The sequence below is a fragment of the Aspergillus pseudonomiae genome, assembly GCF_009193645.1.
Source record: "Aspergillus pseudonomiae strain CBS 119388 unplaced genomic scaffold BDV37scaffold_59, whole genome shotgun sequence".
Lineage (NCBI taxonomy): Eukaryota > Fungi > Ascomycota > Eurotiomycetes > Eurotiales > Aspergillaceae > Aspergillus > Aspergillus pseudonomiae.
The window spans coordinates 102,532-122,644 of NW_022476051.1; the positions used below are offsets into that span (position 1 = coordinate 102,532).

Here is a 20,113-nt window from a genome sequence, read left to right on the forward strand (position 1 = left end):
AATGTAGATCTTCTGTTTGATTGGGAACTACTCCAGATAACAGGGGATTCCCTGCTGTCTGAACACGGCCCTTCGTAGCAGGATTTATGCTCAGTAGCCATCCTGGTTTCACTTAAAAAGGCCATGCATCAGCCAAGGATCAAATAAAAGCTCTTTCGCGGTGGCTCTTTCCTCGGGTAGCCAACATAACATTCGTCGGAGAAAGCGTAGGAAGTCGGCCTTTTCATCACCCTGGAGCCTTTCTTCCAGAGTTTCGAGGGTGTAGTCTGGAACGGGAACTGCGCCTTTCCATTCACCTGAAATAGAAAATCAAAAATTGTCAGTGCCAAGTTATATCCACGTTTATGGAATTATTCGTCGGAAAGGGCTGTATTAACCATTTTTATCCCAAAAGTGGGGACTCCGTTCGCTCTGAGCGAGCAACTGAGGAGGAGCACCTCCTAAGACCGCTTGCAACTCGGCGAGATGATATTCATCATTCAGCTTACCCTCGGGATCTCGGGCTTTAAAAAGGTGACGGTGCTCAAACAGATCCCAAATCTCCACGTTAATTAGCTTCATAATGGGTCGAAGTGGCAATAAGATTGCATGGGTTGTCTTACCACCATCCCAACGTTCCAGATGTCAACTTTGTAGTCCCGACTCATGTCTAAGATGACCTCCGGTGCCCGATAGATATCCGGCATGATATCGCCTTTTTGTTGGTCGGTACCTAGTCGAGCCTCGCCTAAATCACAGAGAACGGGTGTCCCACAGGAGATGGGGAGAGGCCGTGAGAGATAAATGGTACGATCTTCAAGTATCTTCCGTGGCACAGGAGCTTCAAATTCTGCTTTCTCGAATTCGGATAGAATTGAGTTATCCTTGATGCCGAGGAGAATATTATTTGGTTGGAGATCTATACTATCTGTTATTACTTCCTATTCGCCCTATCGCGGTGAGGGCTTTTTTAAAGAGTTGGTACCGACCGGTATGTATTATCCGTGCGTCCGTGTGGAGGAAATCTAAAGCAGCAAGTATATTCCGGATGGTAGTTCTCACCATGGCGCTGCTCATGACCCTATCTGGCAGCAGCCGGGTGAGCTGGTCGAGGCTAATTCCAAGAGGTGGATGCACCAGACAAGTATGAACACCCTCTCTACCTGGGTTCTGGGCCTGAAAGATTTCAATCAATGGTCGCAGGCATGACTGACCCGCGTGGGTGGACTGGATGGTACTTAAATGATTGTATATTTCAATCTCTCGGGTCACCATCGTTGACGCTGTGTAAACTTTTAAAGCTACGTAATGGTGGTCCCTGCCCTATTAGACTGAATGCGCAAAATGGGGGTCAGTAGCCCCTACAGTAAGTCACGAGACAACCATACAGTCGCGCTAGATCCATATCCCAATTTGCCGACTACTTGATATCGGCGATTGAATACCTCACCAAGGTGGGCTGGATAGAATTTTTCAGGTCTATAACTTGGAATTGACTCTTCTTCAACAGGTAAGGAAGGGTCAATATTATCCCACCCTGAAGTAGGGAAGACGCGTGGTTCCAAGGGGGAGCGAAGGTCAGCCAAGCCACGCTTGCTCGATCCTGTATATAAAAGACTAGATACTATGCCCTGGTTAAACGATAATCGAGAGGTGTGGAAGAATGTTTGTTTTTTTAGTGTATATAATAGTCGCCTTCTCTCCATGGTGCGTTACTAGAGGATGAGAGGAATTCCCACCGCATCGATTTGTTTTGTCTCTTTGCGTCGGGTCACATGTTCATGCCATTAGGACAAGGCAGCCAATCACCCACTTCGGATTTAGTAGGCTTCTACAGTGTTTCTTCCCATGTACGTCGGGATTGATAAATTGGGCGGAGTGTCCAGTATATCAGACAGCAATATTGATTTCTTGAATTTATGCGTAATGTGTCTCAATGGTGACTGAAAGAGAGAGAATCAGCAAAAGATCTGTTTTCGGATCCTTGCCCGAGCTCACTGCAACTTGACATTGTCCTACTAGTATTTTCTCTTTTTGGGGGGAGGGGGTCGGACAACGTGTCTGGATAATACCCATCTATAGTGTAAGACTTCGCCTCAGTCATTGCAAAACCATGGATAGGTGGCGTTGCTACTGTGTTACGGCAATGGCAAACCATATAACAGTGACTTTTCCTCCAGATTAGAAATGCAACCGAACCTATATCTCAGGGCAAATCGGAGTCTGCGTCCGAAATCCGATTGACATGCAGCAGGCCATGTGCATATCACTTCTAGGCTCTAGCTCGTTTTAGGGTACACCAGAAGTGTGGGGTACGGAGTAAAAGGACTCTGTGTTTGAAATCCGAACCAAGTCTGGATACAGACCCTCTGTTGAACGAGGCTGACAGTGACGTTGTGAGGTACAGAGATGCCACAAGCCAGGAGGATGATACAACCATAACTCGAAATGTCACCGGGGGAGCCTATCCCATTGGATAACATCGGTGCCACAAAATCGGGTTCGTCTCACAACAGGGGAACGGACCAGTAGAAAATTCTCCGCGATGTTAGATTCAACTACCGTCCACGGCCCTCATGGAGTGGCTGTGGCTCTTCCCTCTTCGTTCGAGTCCATTCTTGGTTGCCAATTTTCTTACGTGGAATTAAAAAACCACCATTCGTTGAATGGGCCTAATCTTGAATACGACTGTACTACTTTCCTGAAGCTATATGCTCATACGATTTCTTCCCCACGAAGAGGAATATACATATACGACATTGTCATACCTGGGCTTTTATCATATGATATATAATCATCAATCTAACGCACCATATAACATCCGAAGTTAATATCCACCGTCAACTCGTACGAGCAAACATCCAGTGTCAGCCCCCTGTACACCGCCGAGAGGCGGATTCAGACAAGTAAAACGGTGATTATCACCTAGTGAAGGAAGGATCACGACCACGGAAAGGCGATCAATTGTGGAAGTATCAAACTAACAGACGTCTCTAACCCCTAAGGGCTCATTCACCTTCGGAAAGTATATCAGTTGCAAGCCCACCATTCCTCACGCTATCTGAAGATTCCGAACCAAGAGTGGAAGTAAGCATTGTGGAAAAATAGCGACATACACCCAGGGACCAACTGTATCTCAAGTGAATTCAAGTTGCGTGGTCATTCTTGGTGTCTGTCAAAAGTGTTCAAGTCTCGATAGAAGAGATGGTGATGCTACCTGTACTTTGACTGTGAGCCTTGATGGTCTTCAGATTGTATACATGCTTCAATGTCAACGAGTCGACGGCTTGGGCAGATAGAGCGACATTCTGGAATCTGTGGAGTGATGAAGCAGATAATCGGATTGGCTCGGCCATTTTACTACAGCATCTAGTCACAGTTAAACGAAATTTGAATTACTATCGATCTAGCTACCGTTCGTCCTAGCTCATACCGTAGAAGGCCTCTCCTGGAAGGCATTCGATGCTGAGGCGGGGAACCTGTGACAGGCGCTGCCACTTATACTAGGAATACCATTCTGTGTTGACTCGGAGGTATTGTGATTGGAGGCTACCAGGAGGACAGGCTGCACATGGATGGCTATGAACGACCTATGCTATCCGGAGAGTATTGCCTCTTACCAATAAATCGACACAGATGCTTGCGAGCATTAAGTTGCATTTGATCTGCCAAAATGTCAGCTTATATGTTACATTCACAAGTTTGCATCTCCGCATTTCCTTCTAGCTGAGTATGGGAAGTCTTCAGACCTTGACTATAAATATATGGGTTCATGCCTCTTCTAGAGACATCTTGTATCAATCTAACCACCGAGGTATCACACAAAGATCTACCAGCCATTTGAAGAACTCATCGATTCGTTCTGTGCCTTCAAAATGAAGTTCTACATACCCCTGACCCTTCTTTTCGCAGCCCTGGCTATTGCTGCTCCAGCAGAGACGGAGACCGACGATTCTGTTTTGGCGGACACTGAAGCTGCCCCGTCGCTTTGCCGCGACATCACTCGATACAATAAGTGTCTTAAGGTAGAGAATCCTCCCATAGCCTTGCGACCAGGATCGTACTAACGGCAATTGATAGTCTTGCGGACATCATAACGAAAAATGCCGTCGTGTAAGTTGAATAGATTCCTCATATTTGGAGCATAAACAACTGACTAGGTGCTTTTTCTCGAGCAGGCATGCTATACACACTGGTGCTAGCCAACCAGCCTTTTTTCACAACTTCCTGGGATGGATATTCTGGGTTATGTTGGGCTGATGTTTTATCTGAGTCAACTGCTATGAAAATGGCTCTCCATCTTCAACAATCAGGGAGTCATTACAGGATATGTGCTTTTATCGGGAATGACTGGTGACCAGGTGTCATCCGACATGACTGTTTGATTGCTTTGAAACCCCTATCCTCTCATTTAGTATTCATAGCAGTGATCAATGAAATTATTATCGCGATAACATCGATGACCAGCAGTAAGGCACCAGCCATCAAGAATCGAGGGCAGAATATAGCAAAGAGCATTAGGTGGCGTCGTAGGATAGTCCCCCATACTGCCGCTGACAATGCCCATACCGAGTAGACCAAAACATGGATTTCGAGTGACTTGGCTACACGATGAATTCCCTGGGGCTGTCCATCTCGTGCCATGATCAGCGGAATCGAAAATGCAGCTACAATTGGGCCAGCAAAGGTGTTTAGGGCCACAAACAACGGGGACCAAGGGTAGTGAAGGTCCTGGGATGGGATATAAGCAGCTTCCCATTGGATGCTGGAGAGGGTTGCATTATGGCCAGTGCTGAAGAAGTGGAGGGTCCCTAAAAGCGCAACAATTGAAGGTCCGATAGCATAGTTGCGAGTCTGATTGAGGAGTTTGCGTAGGCTCAGGATCTGGAAATATAGTATGGACAAGGAACCACCTCCCATCGGACCACTCACCAAAATGCTGATCACCAAGACGGATGTAGTGATGATCATATTATATTGGACAGGAGTCATGACCGTAGTCCATTTTGAAGTGAGAGCCATTCCACTTCCAACAATTGCAATGACTAAAGTGGACTGCGAAAAGAAAATGCGAGGCCCCTTAGACAAGATGTTGAAGTGTCTACCTTCAAGCCAACCATTTCTATTGGCAGAATCGAGGGTCCAATAAACAGCATTGAAGACAAGAGCCATGGGCATACCAATGTGACACCACGTCCAGACCCCCAAGTTTTGAGATATCAAATCTGAACCAAAGGCCACTTGAGTGGCCATTGGAATGAGTAGGGCTATCAGATACGGAATGAGCAATCTCCAGCCTATGGCATTACCCAGGCGATGGTAAGTCGTCACGCAAAATGGAAGTTGCTCTTCCCGACAGTAACGACTTAGTGAGACCACCCTGACCAGGACCATAAATAATACGGAGAGAAGAGCCCCTAGCGTACTCTTTTTTCTGTCGAAGGTCCTATATGACATGGAAATGGTACATATGCCAAATGTTGCGAGGAATGTTAGTACAATCTGATCTTCCCATACCGTGTATGAATTGGACGCAAATCCGATAGATAGCAGAATAGTAAATAAAATCGCCAATGCGTCCAAGAAGGCCGGCATTTGAGGTTTCATGGGTGCTTGGATCATCCTAATTAGATGAAATCGACAGGTGAATAGCATGAGGCTACTCATCGTAGCTCCCAGAATCAGCCCATCCATCATGCGCGGTTTCTCTGGCTCTGCTACAGCAATATGGATTAAATAAGCGGCTATGGACGTTGTAGTCGCCATTTTAATTGTACTGGAAGAAGCGCTGGGGATGGAATTGCATTGGTCCCAAGCGTAGACACGAAGTAGCAGTGCGACAGCTCCAAATGACAAGACTGTCAACCCCTCTATCATGTGAGCCATGTTGAACTGGGCCCATATGCGTTTGTAATTCTCCAGTATCTTCCCTTGGTAGTCGCATAATTGCTGGTATAAGGTCTTCAGAGACTCTTTGTCCTGAAAATCAAGCTTTTGCCAGGGAACAATCTGAGGAAAATTCGTGTGGTTGTACTCTAGGGAATGCCGTGTATTCTCCTTCCTTATCGAGTATTCTCGGTGGAATCGTTCAATCTGTCCAAACGATAGAATGTATGAACGCACCAGTTGCTCCCAGTCGTCTCCAGCTGCTCCAAGGAAAGCCTCTTTAATAGGAATCCCCAGGCTATTGAAGGGAATGGGGATTCCCAGAAGGAGTGAAAAGGTCGGAACAAGATCTATTTGATGAACGGCAGACTTTTTAAGATACGAGGCCGGCTCCTGTGGATGCACCAGCAAATGACCGAAATGCTTGCGCCGAGTATACATCCACAACGCCGCCTGTACCTCATTCTCGGTTTCGCCGCCATGGTTTCCATGTTCATCCATTCCATGATCACCCAGCACGACAAGCAACGTGTTTTCGTCGATAGAGTTGACAACCTCTCCTATGACGCGGTCCATTTCCTTCAGTTTATTGGTCATTTCCGAGTGTGCGGGGCCGAATCGATGACCAGCGTGATCGACACCTAAAAAGTGGCCAAAAATTACGTCCCATTCATCTTGACGATGGTTGATTAGAGGCATAAGGTGTTCCTCCACACCCTTGTCGACCGTGTGGAGGTCGGCAACGAGGAACGAATCGTACGCTCGAGATAGATTGGGTAAGAAATGATTCGGAAACAGCTTTGTCCATGTATCGTCCCCGAGATGCACCAGCCTTTTTCCTGCTTTATGTAGTTGCGTCACGAGATTATCCTCTAAAACTGCGGAACCGGCAAAATTAGCCCCAGCCTCGATAAATGTTGGCAGTGTTCCTGTCATCAGACCCTTCAGCCGTTGCAAGGTTGTTGTAGGCGGATCCGCAATGAAGGGAAAGAGAACTGCATTTTGGGGTTCTTGCGTTGCTTTCTCGTGTAGTATGGTAAGAGCATTATGGAAAGGCTGATGAACGTTTTCCCCGGATAACTGTGGCGTAGGTGGCACCGTGAAGTCGTATCGTAGCGCATCGATAACCAGAATCACAGCTTTGTCGAAGGATCGGGGCATCCAACATCCACTCTGAGTAGATTCAAGATGGGGGAATTCATATCTTGGGAATACCGGTAGTAGAGGCCGAGTACAGGCGCTAGAATACTCCAGCACTCTTCGTGACAACAGGAAACCCTTGGCGAAAAAATAGAGCCCGACTGCATGAACAAGCCTACAATAAGGCGATGAACTATTAGTAAAATGTCGATTCGCAGCTATCGATGATGCTTACAGCATCCAAACAAAAAATCCAGGAGAGGTCCATCGGGCCCCCCTAGTCCCCATTCTGCTCGCTTCCGTGACACTGAGCAGTGATTCGGGTTTTTGGATAAAGGTGGACTCTGACGATATACCGCAACGTTTCCTGAGTTCTTCATACAAATTAGTTGTGCGTTAAGTGCCCAGCCGATCAGAAGCTACACGCGTCGCCTGTCATTCTGCCCAATTCGGCCGCCTGCCTGGCAGCCATCGAGGTGACACAAACATGTCTATCATAATAATCTTCTACTACAGAGTCCGTACAGCTGATTTCACAATTAACGTTGGATACGTTGGTAACGTGGAAAGCATACAGTGGGTTGGATACGGATCCCTGACACATTTGTACATAACAGAGCGCATCATTCCCACCGAAGAGATGATTTATGTGGGTCCGCCAGATTCTACGTCAATAAATATGAGAAGGACTCAGTCAAATGCAGACTCGAACAAGCGCGCCGGGCGCTCGCTGACGTCCGTTTCCGATATTGACTTGTTTTGCATCGTGGGCTTGGGAGTCTTGATCCAGGGCTCAACCAACTGAACACAATCAATTAAACAAGTACTTGCCTTGGACACGTGTCAGTGGGAAAAACGCAGGAGCTTTGCTCCTCGAGAACTCTCTCTGGGTCTCACACTTCGGAGTTATTTTCCAGGTAATCAGAATGTCGATTTGAATGAAATTCCACGGTGAAAGGCGACGGCTGGATGAGAATAAGAACCAAGCTCACCACACAACCATCGAAGTTAAGCCAGTAGAGAAATGGTACAGCGATGGGACAGGGGAGCTTGTCCGTGGATTATTAACCATTCATAGTTCCTCTCGCAAACACACATATATTGGAAAGGGTCTAGTATAAATACTACAGGGCTGCTGTGTATACATCTAAACAGAAAACACAGTTCTATTAGGCTCGGTTGAAGGGAAGGAAACTTTGTAAAGTTCTCGGTCCATATCTCTAGGCATGGTCAGCTCTAAGGTATAACTTGATCTCGAGTATTTATCAGTCTGAGCGATGCAAGACGTGAGACCAGCATCAACAATATCAACTTCTCGTATTAGCTTGGTTACAAAATCGTCGAGGAACAAACCTCCGTGTCTTCCAAGCAGTATGCTACCCCAAGGTCCCCCTTACTTCAACTAGGCATCAACATTCTTGGTCTCCACAGCCAAGAAAGCAGCCGGGCAGAGTTTTACACTTTTCCACCGGCCTCCATCCATGCACGATGTCTGTCTTCCAACTCAGCAACGAACTACGAATTAAGTATGCAATACGTCTGATTCGTGTACTGTTCTGTACGGAGTATGTACTTCGCATATTCCACTTGACTGATCCACCCAGTGCCTGGTGCACTGTGTACACTCAGCCCTATAAGGCAGATTAAATGACCCACTTGGTTACCCCAAACGGGGAAGCCGGCGTCTTCCCGAATGACACATCGCTTTGCTGTATTAAATTTTTATGCCAGAATCCTTCGTAGGCAACCATATTGTACCGTTCTGATCTGGCGAAACGAGGACTCGATCTATAGAATGTTATACAGTGAAACTTGATGTTCTGGAGGATGGACAGTGAACAGCAGCAGATTTACCATCATTTACTGCGGTCAATCAGTGATGTGGCAATGCACCCGAGCAAATAAAATCAACTGCAATCGAGGATGTCATGGATGCCATGAAAAACCAAGTCGGATGTGCGGACTGCTGCATGTAACCACACTTCACAGCGCTCGCCCGACGGCTCCATTTTTTCGTCTCCTGGTACTTTTAGGGCCAATTTTCTTCCCAGTCATTTCCCAATCCTTTATTTTCCTTCTTCCTCCTCTTCTCAGTGTAGGATTCTACTAGCTAGACACACACATCAGCCTTGATGAAATTGTTGCGTATCCAGCATTCCTATATGAAAATCTCTGCTATACCCTCTTCGGTTCCATCTCAAATCTATTCGATGTCTATCGGTATTCGATGGGTTAACTTTGCTGCACCTTCGCTGTTGTCCCCAGCTGTACCGGGCCCGACAGATAATTCCTAGACTAGATGATTATCGAAGGATGATCAAAGCGTCATCAAGAGAGTATCGCTTCGAGTTTTGAAAATGCATTCCGAAAAGGCTCCCCGGTTCAGCTATTTCTCCTCGCAGACTCAAGAGGTCATTTCCTCTTCCAGCTGGGCGGATATCTTCTCCGACCAGTTCATCAAGCACTTGCAGGAGAGCGAAAGGACCAAAGGGAATGTCTGGTGGCTGGACATTAGCGATGCCACCGAGCAGGATGTCGACTTCGTATCTCAAGTGCTGTCTATTCATCCTTTGACGGCAGAGGATATCACCATGCGTGAGCCACGAGAGAAGGTCGAGGTCTTCCGGAACTACTATCTAATCTCGTTTCAGACTTTGGTGAACTTTGCCGTTAAAAATGAAGAGAAGGATAAACCTAAGTCTTCGGCAGAGAGTTTCTCATCAACGCCTTCCTCTGCAGGGTGCTACATCCTCGTCTTCAAGAACGGGGCGGTGACCTTCTCTCCTAGTGGGAATGGACACATAACCCGGGTGAGGGATCGAATCCGCCGACACCCCGATCAAGCCACCTTGTCAGGTGATTGGGTCTGTTATGCTCTGATGTATGTCCCATGCCTTCCGTGAACTCGGTATATCCCTAACACTATTGCACAGAGACGATATCATCGACAGCTTCGAACCGTACCTGCATGCCGTGGAACGTGAGTCCGAATCCATCGAGGATGAGGTCTTTATCGCTCGTGTAGACGACGTTAGATCCCTCATCCCCCGTGCCGAAAATCTTCGCAAAAAGATCACGTATCTTATCCGCGCTCTGAGCGGCAAGGTGGACGTCCTGAATGGCTTCGTCAAGCGGTGCCAGGCCAAAGACAAACAACCCATCTTTCCCGATGGCGATCTAATCATGTATCTGGGCGATGTGCAGGACCATCTGGTAACTACTATGTCGAGTCTGTCGCACTTTGATGAGATCGTCGGCCGATCGCAGTCAAACTGCCTCGCGCAGATCAGTGCCAATAACCTCCGCTTGAGTCTGAACATCAACGAAGTCCTCAGCAAGGTGACTGTCCTGGCCACAATCTTCGTTCCACTGCATATGGTGACGGGACTTTTTGGAATGAACGTCACCGTCCCTGGTCAGGATGTGCCTGGACTGGCCTGGTTCTTTGGGATTGTGGGTTGCTTTATCGCGTTCATAGTCGTGTGTTGCACTATTGCTTCTAGATTTAAACTGCTGTGAATACATTCATGTTTTATCTGCGACTGAAAGCATCGTACTCTATAGTGTTGCTATGGTAGCCTGAAAATGTCGGATAGTGAAGCAAATGGTACTCCGTATTCACCACAGGACTGTAATAAAACTACTACAAAGTACAAGCTATATGAACAAGCATTTAATTAAATCTCTATGCCATAGTATCCAAGTACACGGGAATTATAATTTTAGTGGATATGGGACATAGTAGCTCTTCCTCGGCCTTCGATCCTTGGCTGATAAGAACTCAATCTAACCTCGGCAATCTAATCAATGCATCCATCAGCCAAACCCAATGATTCTCCGCAAACACGTTACAAACCCCATCCCTAGCGATTGACTTCTACTCTTACAGCAAAAGTCTTCGCAAAAGAAAACCAGTCACACAAGCATATCAGCCATACGCGTCTTTCCACCAGCGAACCACCATGGCAGAAACCACACAGCCCGCGGGGCTACTTTTCGACATTGGCGGAGTCTGCGTACGCCTTTCTATACCAACCCGGGGAGACGAACGAGCCCCATCACTAACAGATTAAACCCAGGTTCTCTCCCCATTCCAAGCCATCCTCGACTACGAAATCGCCAACAAAATCCCCCCAGGATGGGTCAACTTCAGTATCTCGCGATCCGCGCCCAGCGGCAGCTGGCACCGGCTCGAACGCGGCGAAATCAAACTCGACGCCGCCTTCTTCAAAGAATTCAATAAAGACCTCAGCAACCCAGATCTATGGCAGAAGTTCCACGAAACACTTCAGAAAAAGCAGTCTACGACCGGTGCCCCATCGTCGTCGTCGTCGTCGCCACTCCCTCCTCTCCCGCAGCTGGACGCGGAGTTCCTTTTCTGGGAAATGATGCGGATATCCCGGACGCCGGACCCTTACATGGCGCCTGCGTTGAAGAAGTTAAAGGCCTCGGGGAAGTTTATTCTGGGGGCGCTGTCGAATACTGTCGTTTTTCCTGACGGGCATCCCTACAATACGGACGAGAGTGGCGTGAAGGGGCTGTTTGATTTCTTCATCTCGTCGGCGCATACGGGGCTGAGGAAACCGGATCCGAAGATCTATGAATTCGCGATTCGCGAGATGAACCGGTTGGCGCGGGAGAAGGGGTTGAGGGAGGTTGGTGCGTCGGACATTGTTTTCTTCGATGATATTGGGGAAAATCTGAAGGGCGCTAAGAATGCGGGGATGAGGACAGTTAAGGTGAATCTGGGACGGACCCAGGACGCTGTCAAGGAGTTGGAGAAGATCACGGGGCTTTCATTGCTGGAGGGGTCGGATCGGGCGAGATTGTAGTTGGAAGAGCATCGCGAGAGGAATTCCCTTCCCCCACTTTGTGGATAAATATAGAGACTTAATCAGAATGGAATTTTAAACAGTGAAAAGAAATGAAGATGATTCGGTTCTGATGTTCTGTTGTTCCCTTAACTAAGCTGCCCGCCAAGCGACTAAACTCGTTATAGAGACAAGTACGCGGTAGGCTCAGAGCGGCCACTCCGCATTCCCTTCATTTTAATTCATCAATCGAGGGCAAAACATATTACAGCCTCTAGGTTTATAATTAAGGTCCGCTTCACAGGCAGTAATAGCATACATCGCAGCTATAGAGGGTTTCAGCTAATATAAATCATCTTCCTAAATGGCTTCTGACCTCAAACTGATTTTATAATTTCTTTTTGAGAGAGCCCCTTGTTTAGGGAGTATAATTACAACAAATCGTGGTTCTTTTAGACAAGAAATCTGGCACTCCTTGATACTATTTACAGGTACTAACTGCTATGGTACATAGTATATTCGACATAGGGCGCCTAACATCAATCATATAATCCTTCTAAAGGAACTTTGGAGATAATCTTTAGTGTAGAATGCGATCGTCACGGACATTTCTCTAGATGCTGCAGGATTACTAGTATATGCACTTCTGTCACTACTGTCCCTCGATGTGAGATAAATTAACTTAGCATCAAACAACTATAGTTGAATATACTAAAGGAACTGTATACCTTCCAGTAGTAAGATACAAAGATCGGATAAAGGATAAAATAGAGATTGATATCGACATTGTAAATATTGAAAGGAAAACGACTGGATAAAAATCCTACCTCAATCATATCGCTATGCTACCGAATCTGTCCACAAATTATCCCGTAATTTGTTCAGACATGGTGCACTACCTCGGCCTTCACCGAGTTCACCCTGAGGCTTAGCAGATCTGGACGAGAGTAATGTCCAACAGGGTCGCACAAACTCTTCGCCATATAGATCATCTCCAAGTCGACCTCAGCTGTCAAGATCCCTTCTTCTCCACGCGGTAAGGGCTCGACCAACGGTCGGCCATCGGGGCCAAAGATCATGGCCACACCACCATCATCCTAGTAATTGCAACCTGTTAGCGTATATCCTCGCCCTACCGGCAGGCAATCACGATGCAAGACCTTCATACCTCATGGAAGATTCCCTTATCCTTAAGTCCCATCATCTCGTGCTTCTCTTTACGCAGAATCGCCGTGGAACAGAGTACAAATGTTTGGCCCTCTAGCGCCACCATCTGACTGATCCGCAGGCAAGCCTCGCTCGTACACCCGTACGGGTAGGGGACTTCAAGCTTCTCAAGCGATGGGGCAGACGGCCAACCTGCGACATGTATCTGGACGCCCTGTGAATATTCATAGTACCGCAACAGGGGCTGTAAGTTCTCCCAGCAGTTCAGAGCGCCGATTCTTCCAAAGGGCGAATCGACCACACACTTGAGTGAGTCGCCCTGCCCGTCACCCCACAAACAGCGCTCGACATACGTGGGCTTGATCTTGCGGCGATTATGGACGATCTCACCAGTAGAGCTAATGAAGGCCTTGTAAGGTGGACAGCTATTCAGCACGGTACGCAATACAGTTGTCCGGGCTGGAGTTTTACCTGCGAGATATAGATGCTTCCACTTCCGTCGTCTTTCTCGCTGTAGCCTAGGACCACAAATATCGAATACTCCTTACAGGCGGCTTGGATGCGACGCATATGTGCGGAATCTCTGGGGAGAGAGTGTGCAATGTACTTCGCACAGAATTCGGAGGATTCGAATGCATTTTTTGCCCAGATTGGCCTCATGCATAAGAATTAGCTCACCCTGCGGAGTGGTATAGTAGAGACATCGTACCAGGGATACCCGCCGATCCAAACCTCGGGAAAGGCTAGGACTTGCACGCCTTTCGCGGCAGCCTGCCGGATTATGTCTATAGTCTTGTTGATGGAACCGTCCAAGTCGAGGAAAACCGGTTCGGCTTGTACTGTGCCGACGCAAACAGGGGCCATATTGGGTAGTTTTGCAATTGATTGAATAGCAAGATTGATGTCTGACTGAAGAGCATGGGGGGTACCAGCTCCTTTTCAACGGACGGAACATAGATCCATGATACCGCAGTCACCGAAGCAAACCCCGATGGTCTTGTGCGGATAGAAGATAAGAAGCTTATATCCGAACCCCGCTCACTTGAAGGCTAACAGCTTTTGGCTCTCAAGACGCTACTATCAAGGCAAAAAGTTTATCATTTTAGGAGTTGGTAGTCATTCCGCTTCCGCTTTATTTCCGCACATGGTCAGAGACATCACTTCGATTAGCCGAACCATGGAAATCTCATCATAGTTGGGCTGCAGATATAGATTCCTTGGCGCTCTAGTAGTAGAAAGATGAAAACAAATCTATATAGCTATGATATAGCAAAATATCTTTGCTATATCTAAGTCCAGTACTGTTGTTAGTTTTGTGTATATTTGTTTAAGCCTGCTTTCACAAGGTCTGTTGGAATAGAAATGGAAATTAGAAGAAAAGGCAAGTATACTTTTTACTTTATATATCATACGAAAGACTCCTGCTTATCTATTTTCTTCGTTCTTTTTTCTAACTATACTGTTTGCTCTTGAATCGGCACACCTCCGGGCTGCCGTTGTCCTTATGCTTGCCTGGAGTGCGATAAGCTTCTCTTACCCGATCTTTTAGGCGTGATTTGACTAGTTAAGTGTCTATATCAGGTATAGGCCTGAGGTAATATAGTGTGTATCTTTCCCTGTTTATTCCTTGTCCAAGCCATTTGTTGGAAGGCCAGTTACTGGGCTACCACTTACGCCCTTACACATCTCCAACCCATACTGCATGAAGAACCCGGCGTCCTTACAGACCGAGATTGGTCTAAAACTGTCACCTATGAAACGTCATATACGATTGTTTGTGCTGCGGTGAATCTTTCCCAATACGTGGCAGTGCTAAGAGATATATGATTGTAAACAGAGTAAATTGCTACCTTCAAAGATGCTGGATACACGACGCAAGCACTTCAGTAGTCAGTATCAAGTCAGCCTCTGGAGCGACTGGCGGGCGGTCGAAAACAGCGAGAAAGGGAAGAATAAGCGATGGACCGGCAAGGTCCTGGGGCGTAACTTCGATAGACTGGGCACAGTATGCATATTGACTACCCGGCTGCTGCTGAATTTGAGGTGGCATTGGATATGGCACTTGCCGTTGAAGCTGTTGAATAACTCCCCTTGTAAGTGGCCTAGGAGTCGGAGGGGCCAACTGCCACTTTTCAATCAGCATAACTGGCTGCCGCACACGTTTCCGGATACAGATAACAAGAACGATGCGCACATCCCCCCCTGAATGGTTGAACCACCAGAGGGTGTCTTCCCTAAGCTTGGGGAGTGATTCAGACACCCCAGTCTCGATGACGAGAGTCGGGAACGGACAGACATCTGTTGCCAATGTGCCCACAGGTTGCCGAGCAGGTGGCAGGAATCCCTGGTCGCCTTCCTTACTTTTACTACCTCCAGTGGCTTGGTACCTCGTTGCAGCCACCCAGTATTGGTCTTCAATCCCCATACGCAGCATGAGAAAGCTAATCTTGGTCTTCACACGGTCCGTCGTGATTTCATGTCCAGGGCCGGGGACTTTAATAATCCCAGTGCTGCCATCGTGCTCGAACCTGAAGGAAATCCCATCACGCGACCTTTCATCGCCCAGCCGCTGGATTGCATTGCGTGATAGCCCCAAAACAATAATCCACTGGTTTCCTTCTCCGCAATGTTCAACTAGCTGTTCGTAGACCATATTTATCGCCGCTGATAGTCGTCTCCAATTAGAAAAAGTCTCCGTGCGATGGTTATGGGGCAGACCAGATAAAGGGCGATGTATGCTCATCGTGATAACAAGTACTGTAGCGGAGGTAGCGGAGGTCGACGGAACGACCGACTCGCAATCAGTAGCTAGGAGGGGGGTCATAGTCAGTAATTTCTATGAGAAAGTCACAATAACTAAAAGGAAACGTGAGGTAGATATGTAAGGCGAAAGCAAGAATACTAAGGTGAGCTGGTTCGAAGTCATGGTAGAGAAGGAGCAGGGAGATCAAGGCTACAGAGATCTGATCAATACTAAATCGATTTGTAGTATTCACTTACAATGGTATAAATAATGGATACATTCCCTATGTATACATTGCCAAGTGAAGAATTGTTTTTTACAGATCAATTATATTATCGAAGTATGATCCAATCTTTAGCAATGGTGAACCTTATCTCAAAGTGTTATGAACACCACGTGGCGGGTGCTCAAGATATCTACCCCTAGATTTATCCAGCTCTGCGGAAGTAGACTCCCGATATTTGAATACGTATCGCGAAAACTATACCAACGGCACGTCAGGATCACAGAGTGACCCAATCTTGACGGCGCACCCCCATTTATGCATGGACAGGCTAAGGGCCCCACTAAGTTCACTGAACTGAACATGCAACGATGTGGCTTCCCGGAACAAAGAACGGTGGTGAACCACTCAATTGCATAGATCCATTGCAAGGGCCATATCATTGCGGATGGTGCATTGGGCTTGACTTTCAGCGCTACGTTTGTGATACTGGTTGGATATGCAATGGAAGAAGCTTCTTGCGATTTGTAACGACAGACAAAAGGTTTAGGTAACATGGTGATAAACCTCCTCATATAACCACCAGGACAGAAATACATCTTTGCGTCCGTACAGCCCGCCCGTCTCTCGACAATATTTGAACCTCCTGCTATCTGAGCGGGCTGTCGCAGGAATATCTAACAGTGATCACTGTTACCAGAACCCCCATCCTGGCAACCACCATCACAGTAGGTCGAGAACGAAATATCGCCATTGCCACCTCCGTTGCAATGGAAGAGAGATTCGCGAAAATGAAGATCATCCGTGGGTTGGTTTGCGGCCTGCAAAGCCACAGCAATTTGAGAGTCGTAGTTGCCTGGCACGAAGAACCACGTTAGGATACCTCACGACTCGTAAAGAGAGAGGAGTGAGTTTCTTTTAGATGTAGGGCGACGTACCGATGCTAGTGAGGACAAAACCACAGTAGTTGAGACCAGTCTTGCAATTCTTTGCGGCAGCCAAAGGGGCAAGCGAAGCCAGGACGGCTACGGAGAGGGAGGCAAGTTGAACCATGGTGGCAGAGAGATTGGGTTTGTATGAAAGTTATAAAGATAGTAGTGGATGATTGTGATATAGGAATGTCGTGCGAGCTTAGTGAATTTCATCAGAACGACGGGATTGTCCCAGGTATTTATATCCGACGATATCGCTCCCCCCATAAACTTCGTGCCTTCTTTCTCTTTCTTGATGGATCAATTCTCGAGTCTTGCTGTCTCGGGCTCCACGGCGGACGCCTGAATTATCAAAGCATGTGTCATATGTTGTCCGAAAGGAGAGAAACCTTGGACGATCTAGCTCATCTTGCATTGTTGGAGTACTTCCAGGACGCCTCTCGTAAAGAGCGACTGGGACTTGCTACAATGAGGTCTGACAGTATCCGGAAACCCCTGACTGCCTGGGTAATCCTGTTGGATCCCTGTAATGGCACTAGCAGCAGTTACAAAACTCAACTTCTTGTATTATTTTATCTTTTTCCCTCTTGTTCATTCCGATACTCACAGCGGCTCTGAAAACTTTTGAAACTTTGTCCAACGAGTCCTCTAGTAGAAAAAGCAGCTTCTCCCAGCTCTAGGCCGGAGATATTATATACTTAGTGTGTGCTGTATTTGAGCACCTGTTGGCAGACAGCTGGCTATGTTCGAGAGAAACATAGAATATTGAATGCATATATCACTGCTAGTATATGTCTCACTCCGATGATAAGTAGATGCACATGCATGTATCACCTTTTGACCACAACCGTACTATCTTAGAACTGGAATTGTCAATATGGTACAATTGTAAGATCGTTGGGTCCACTGCCAAGCCACTAACAGCAAAAGATGGGTGCAAAATAGTGAAGAGATGTAGGAAAAGTGTGGTCCAGTCTTCAAGACGGGTTCCCGGGCTCGTGGCCAACCTCAGTTTTGCGGCGGGATGCAGAACGGCGCTAAGCGAGAGTCTTCCACAAAAGTCATCCCACCAATTTCGCTTTTCTTTTTTTCTTCAGCCAACATCGACAACTCGGTTCTCAGCGGCAAACAGTCAAAATGGTGAGTTTTGCTGTTATCCCACACGGATGACAACCTTTATTGTGTTGTCAGTATCGCCCTTGACTAGTCTCGATTTTGTTCCCGCCGTGGACAGGATTTGTGGGACTGGAAAAACGGGTCTTTGCAAGATGCTTCGGATACAACCTTTTCTGAAGCGCAAATTGCTGACTCGAGTGTCTTTCTTGTAGCCTTTCCACAAGCTCGTCAAGAACAGCGCTTACTACAGGTGAGTCTTTCCGATTGATAAACTCTGCAAGAAATGATCATGGTGGGCCGAAATACTAATACCCTCGCAGCCGCTACCAGACCAAGTACCGCCGTCGCAGAGAGGGCAAGACTGATTACTATGCCCGTAAGCGCCTGATCACCCAGGCCAAGAACAAGTACAACGCGCCCAAGTACCGCCTCGTTGTCCGCTTCACCAACCGCGACATCATCACCCAGATCGTCTACTCTGAGCTCTCCGGTGACAAGGTCTTCGCCAGCGCCTACTCCCACGAGCTCAAGCGCTATGGCATCACCAACGGTCTGACCAACTGGGCTGCCGCTTACGCCACCGGTCTCCTCCTTGCCCGCCGTACCCTCAAGAAGCTGGGCATTGATGAGCAGTTCACCGGTGTTGAGGAGGCTGACGGTGAGTACGCTCTCACCGAGGCCGTTGAGACCGACGATGGTGAGCGCCGCCCCTTCAAGGCCTTCCTTGATGTCGGTCTTGCCCGTACCTCCACTGGTGCCCGTGTCTTCGGTGCCATGAAGGGTGCCTCCGACGGTGGTATCCTCATCCCCCACTCCGAGAACCGCTTCCCCGGCTTCGACATTGAGACCGAGGAGCTCGATGCCGAGACTCTCCGCACCTACATCTTCGGTGGCCACGTCGCTGAGTACATGGAGGGTCTTGCCGACGACGACGAGGAGCGTTACCGCGGCCAGTTCCACAAGTACCTTGAGAACGAGGTTGAGGCTGGTGACATCGAGGACCTCTACACTGAGGCCCACAAGGCCATCCGCGAGGACCCCTTCAAGAAGGATGAGGACGAGGGCTCCAAGAAGACCAAGGAGGAGTACAAGGCTGAGAGCAAGAAGTTCCAGAAGAAGAAGCTGTCCCACGCTGAGCGCAAGGCTCGCGTTGAGCAGAAGATCCGTGAGCTTGCTGCTTAAGTGTAATGCTTAAAGCGATAGTCCACCAAAAAGTTTACTTCTCAGACAAATACTAGGGGGAATTAGGTTCTTTCTTGCCAAACCGGCGTTTCTGGGTTTCTGTAGTTTTTCATGATTGTCACGACCACCTTTTGTTATTTCAGGGTTCTTCGGAGCAGTATTTGGGTTGATTCCCAGGGAATTTGATTAATCGTTCAATATGCTCCGGTGGACCGCGTTCGTAGCCGTAGTTTGATCTGTAAATGGCCACAGTAACACCTTCTATCCCTCCATATCAACCTCCAGTTTTGTCGCTATTCAACCACTTCACATGGTAAGAACTGGTGTGGCCGGCCCAGAATACATCACCTTAATACCAATGATGCTTTTGGAATTACATGGCAGACTTCTTGGCAAGACTTGACCAGAGCAGGATCTTGATTCTAGATAGTTAAAGCCCCAGTATTGTCAGTCAGCAATGCCCCTTCTCGATCAATAAGCCGCCATTGATTATTGGTCTATGGAGTAGCTTGTACTCAAATACTATATCCAAACACCAATCCATAAGTGCAGTCAAGTAGTAGTTTCGAGATCCCTGAGATAATGAGTATGGATGACGAAGTCAACCCGTGAACGATGTGAAAGTAAAAATATATATTTGCAATACTCGATACGTAAATAACCATCAACTACAGAGTTTGTTATGAGGGAAGTCTGTAAACATATATTTATGTTTGTGCAACATCGAGCGAGCCTCAAAAATGAGAAAATCGCTTGTATCTATTCTATTCCGAGTAAGTCGTCTACCTGGTAGAAATGCTGTGCAGGAAAAGAAGGCCTTTTACTCCGTAATAGACCAGCCCATACGAAAATCTCAGAGCTCCACAAAGCGCTTCACGCAACAAGGGAGGTTCAAAAAAAAAAAAAAAAAAAAAAAAAAAAAAAAAAAAAAAAA

General features: G+C 47.3%; 9 protein-coding genes across 9 annotated transcripts; 5 read left to right on the forward strand and 4 right to left on the reverse strand.

Moving 5' to 3' along the window:
• Positions 1-108: 108 nt before the first annotated feature.
• On the reverse strand, positions 109-1,685 carry BDV37DRAFT_295824 (kinase-like domain-containing protein; the record flags this gene model as incomplete). The annotated part of the gene is made up of 5 exons (XM_032089983.1): positions 109-296; positions 378-540; positions 603-898; positions 969-1,297; positions 1,345-1,685. 5 exons carry the CDS (start codon positions 1,683-1,685, stop codon positions 109-111), a joined length of 1,317 nt encoding a protein of 438 aa, XP_031939111.1.
• A 1,766-nt stretch (positions 1,686-3,451) lies between these two features.
• BDV37DRAFT_253986 (uncharacterized protein) lies at positions 3,452-4,268 on the forward strand. The gene is made up of 2 exons (XM_032082597.1): positions 3,452-3,644; positions 3,729-4,268. Exon 2 carries the CDS (start codon positions 3,855-3,857, stop codon positions 4,044-4,046), a length of 192 nt encoding a protein of 63 aa, XP_031939112.1. The 5' UTR covers positions 3,452-3,644; positions 3,729-3,854; the 3' UTR covers positions 4,047-4,268.
• Positions 4,269-4,386: 118 nt separating this feature from the next.
• BDV37DRAFT_285346 (GPI ethanolamine phosphate transferase 3) lies at positions 4,387-7,026 on the reverse strand (the record flags this gene model as incomplete). The annotated part of the gene is made up of 1 exon (XM_032087702.1): positions 4,387-7,026. One exon carries the CDS (start codon positions 7,024-7,026, stop codon positions 4,387-4,389), a length of 2,640 nt encoding a protein of 879 aa, XP_031939113.1.
• A 1,808-nt stretch (positions 7,027-8,834) lies between these two features.
• On the forward strand, positions 8,835-9,239 carry BDV37DRAFT_170237 (uncharacterized protein). The gene has a single exon (XM_032079329.1). It carries the CDS (start codon positions 8,885-8,887, stop codon positions 9,113-9,115), a length of 231 nt encoding a protein of 76 aa, XP_031939114.1. The 5' UTR covers positions 8,835-8,884; the 3' UTR covers positions 9,116-9,239.
• A 357-nt stretch (positions 9,240-9,596) lies between these two features.
• On the forward strand, positions 9,597-10,524 carry BDV37DRAFT_273374 (magnesium transporter CorA family protein; the record flags this gene model as incomplete). Its single annotated transcript, XM_032085045.1, has 2 exons — positions 9,597-9,886; positions 9,939-10,524. 2 exons carry the CDS (start codon positions 9,597-9,599, stop codon positions 10,522-10,524), a joined length of 876 nt encoding a protein of 291 aa, XP_031939115.1.
• A 443-nt stretch (positions 10,525-10,967) lies between these two features.
• On the forward strand, positions 10,968-11,837 carry BDV37DRAFT_285348 (HAD family hydrolase; the record flags this gene model as incomplete). Its single annotated transcript, XM_032087703.1, has 2 exons — positions 10,968-11,021; positions 11,085-11,837. The coding sequence occupies 2 exons, from the start codon at positions 10,968-10,970 to the stop codon at positions 11,835-11,837; spliced, it is 807 nt and encodes a 268-aa protein (XP_031939116.1).
• A 799-nt stretch (positions 11,838-12,636) lies between these two features.
• Positions 12,637-14,031, reverse strand: BDV37DRAFT_253994 (carbon-nitrogen hydrolase family protein). Its single transcript, XM_032082598.1, has 4 exons — positions 13,693-14,031; positions 13,455-13,638; positions 12,985-13,392; positions 12,637-12,913 (listed from the first exon to the last, which is right to left on the reverse strand). Exons 1-4 carry the CDS (start codon positions 13,845-13,847, stop codon positions 12,698-12,700), a joined length of 963 nt encoding a protein of 320 aa, XP_031939117.1. The 5' UTR covers positions 13,848-14,031; the 3' UTR covers positions 12,637-12,697.
• An 804-nt stretch (positions 14,032-14,835) lies between these two features.
• On the reverse strand, positions 14,836-17,002 carry BDV37DRAFT_285350 (uncharacterized protein; the record flags this gene model as incomplete). The annotated part of the gene is made up of 3 exons (XM_032087704.1): positions 14,836-15,791; positions 16,647-16,805; positions 16,888-17,002. 3 exons carry the CDS (start codon positions 17,000-17,002, stop codon positions 14,836-14,838), a joined length of 1,230 nt encoding a protein of 409 aa, XP_031939118.1.
• A 911-nt stretch (positions 17,003-17,913) lies between these two features.
• On the forward strand, positions 17,914-19,521 carry BDV37DRAFT_253998 (60S ribosomal protein uL18). The gene is made up of 3 exons (XM_032082599.1): positions 17,914-18,021; positions 18,210-18,247; positions 18,318-19,521. The coding sequence occupies exons 1-3, from the start codon at positions 18,019-18,021 to the stop codon at positions 19,177-19,179; spliced, it is 903 nt and encodes a 300-aa protein (XP_031939119.1). The 5' UTR covers positions 17,914-18,018; the 3' UTR covers positions 19,180-19,521.
• Positions 19,522-20,113: the final 592 nt, after the last annotated feature.

What these genes read in the sequence shown, in the direction of transcription:
- BDV37DRAFT_170237 (XM_032079329.1), top strand. Translation starts at nt 8,885, where the DNA reads ATGTGGCAATGCACCCGAGCAAATAAAATCAACTGCAATCGAGGATGT.
- BDV37DRAFT_253994 (XM_032082598.1), bottom strand. Translation starts at nt 13,847, where the DNA reads ATGGCCCCTGTTTGCGTCGGCACAGTACAAGCCGAACCGGTTTTCCTC. An exon ending in TGGATCGGCGGGTATCCCTG is followed by an intron (nt 13,639 to 13,692) that starts GTACGATGTCTC and finishes CTTATGCATGAG; the next exon opens with GCCAATCTGGGCAAAAAATG. An exon ending in GAAGCATCTATATCTCGCAG is followed by an intron (nt 13,393 to 13,454) that starts GTAAAACTCCAG and finishes CCACCTTACAAG; the next exon opens with GCCTTCATTAGCTCTACTGG.
- BDV37DRAFT_253998 (XM_032082599.1), top strand. An exon ending in AAGAACAGCGCTTACTACAG is followed by an intron (nt 18,248 to 18,317) that starts GTGAGTCTTTCC and finishes ATACCCTCGCAG; the next exon opens with CCGCTACCAGACCAAGTACC.
- BDV37DRAFT_253986 (XM_032082597.1), top strand. Translation starts at nt 3,855, where the DNA reads ATGAAGTTCTACATACCCCTGACCCTTCTTTTCGCAGCCCTGGCTATT.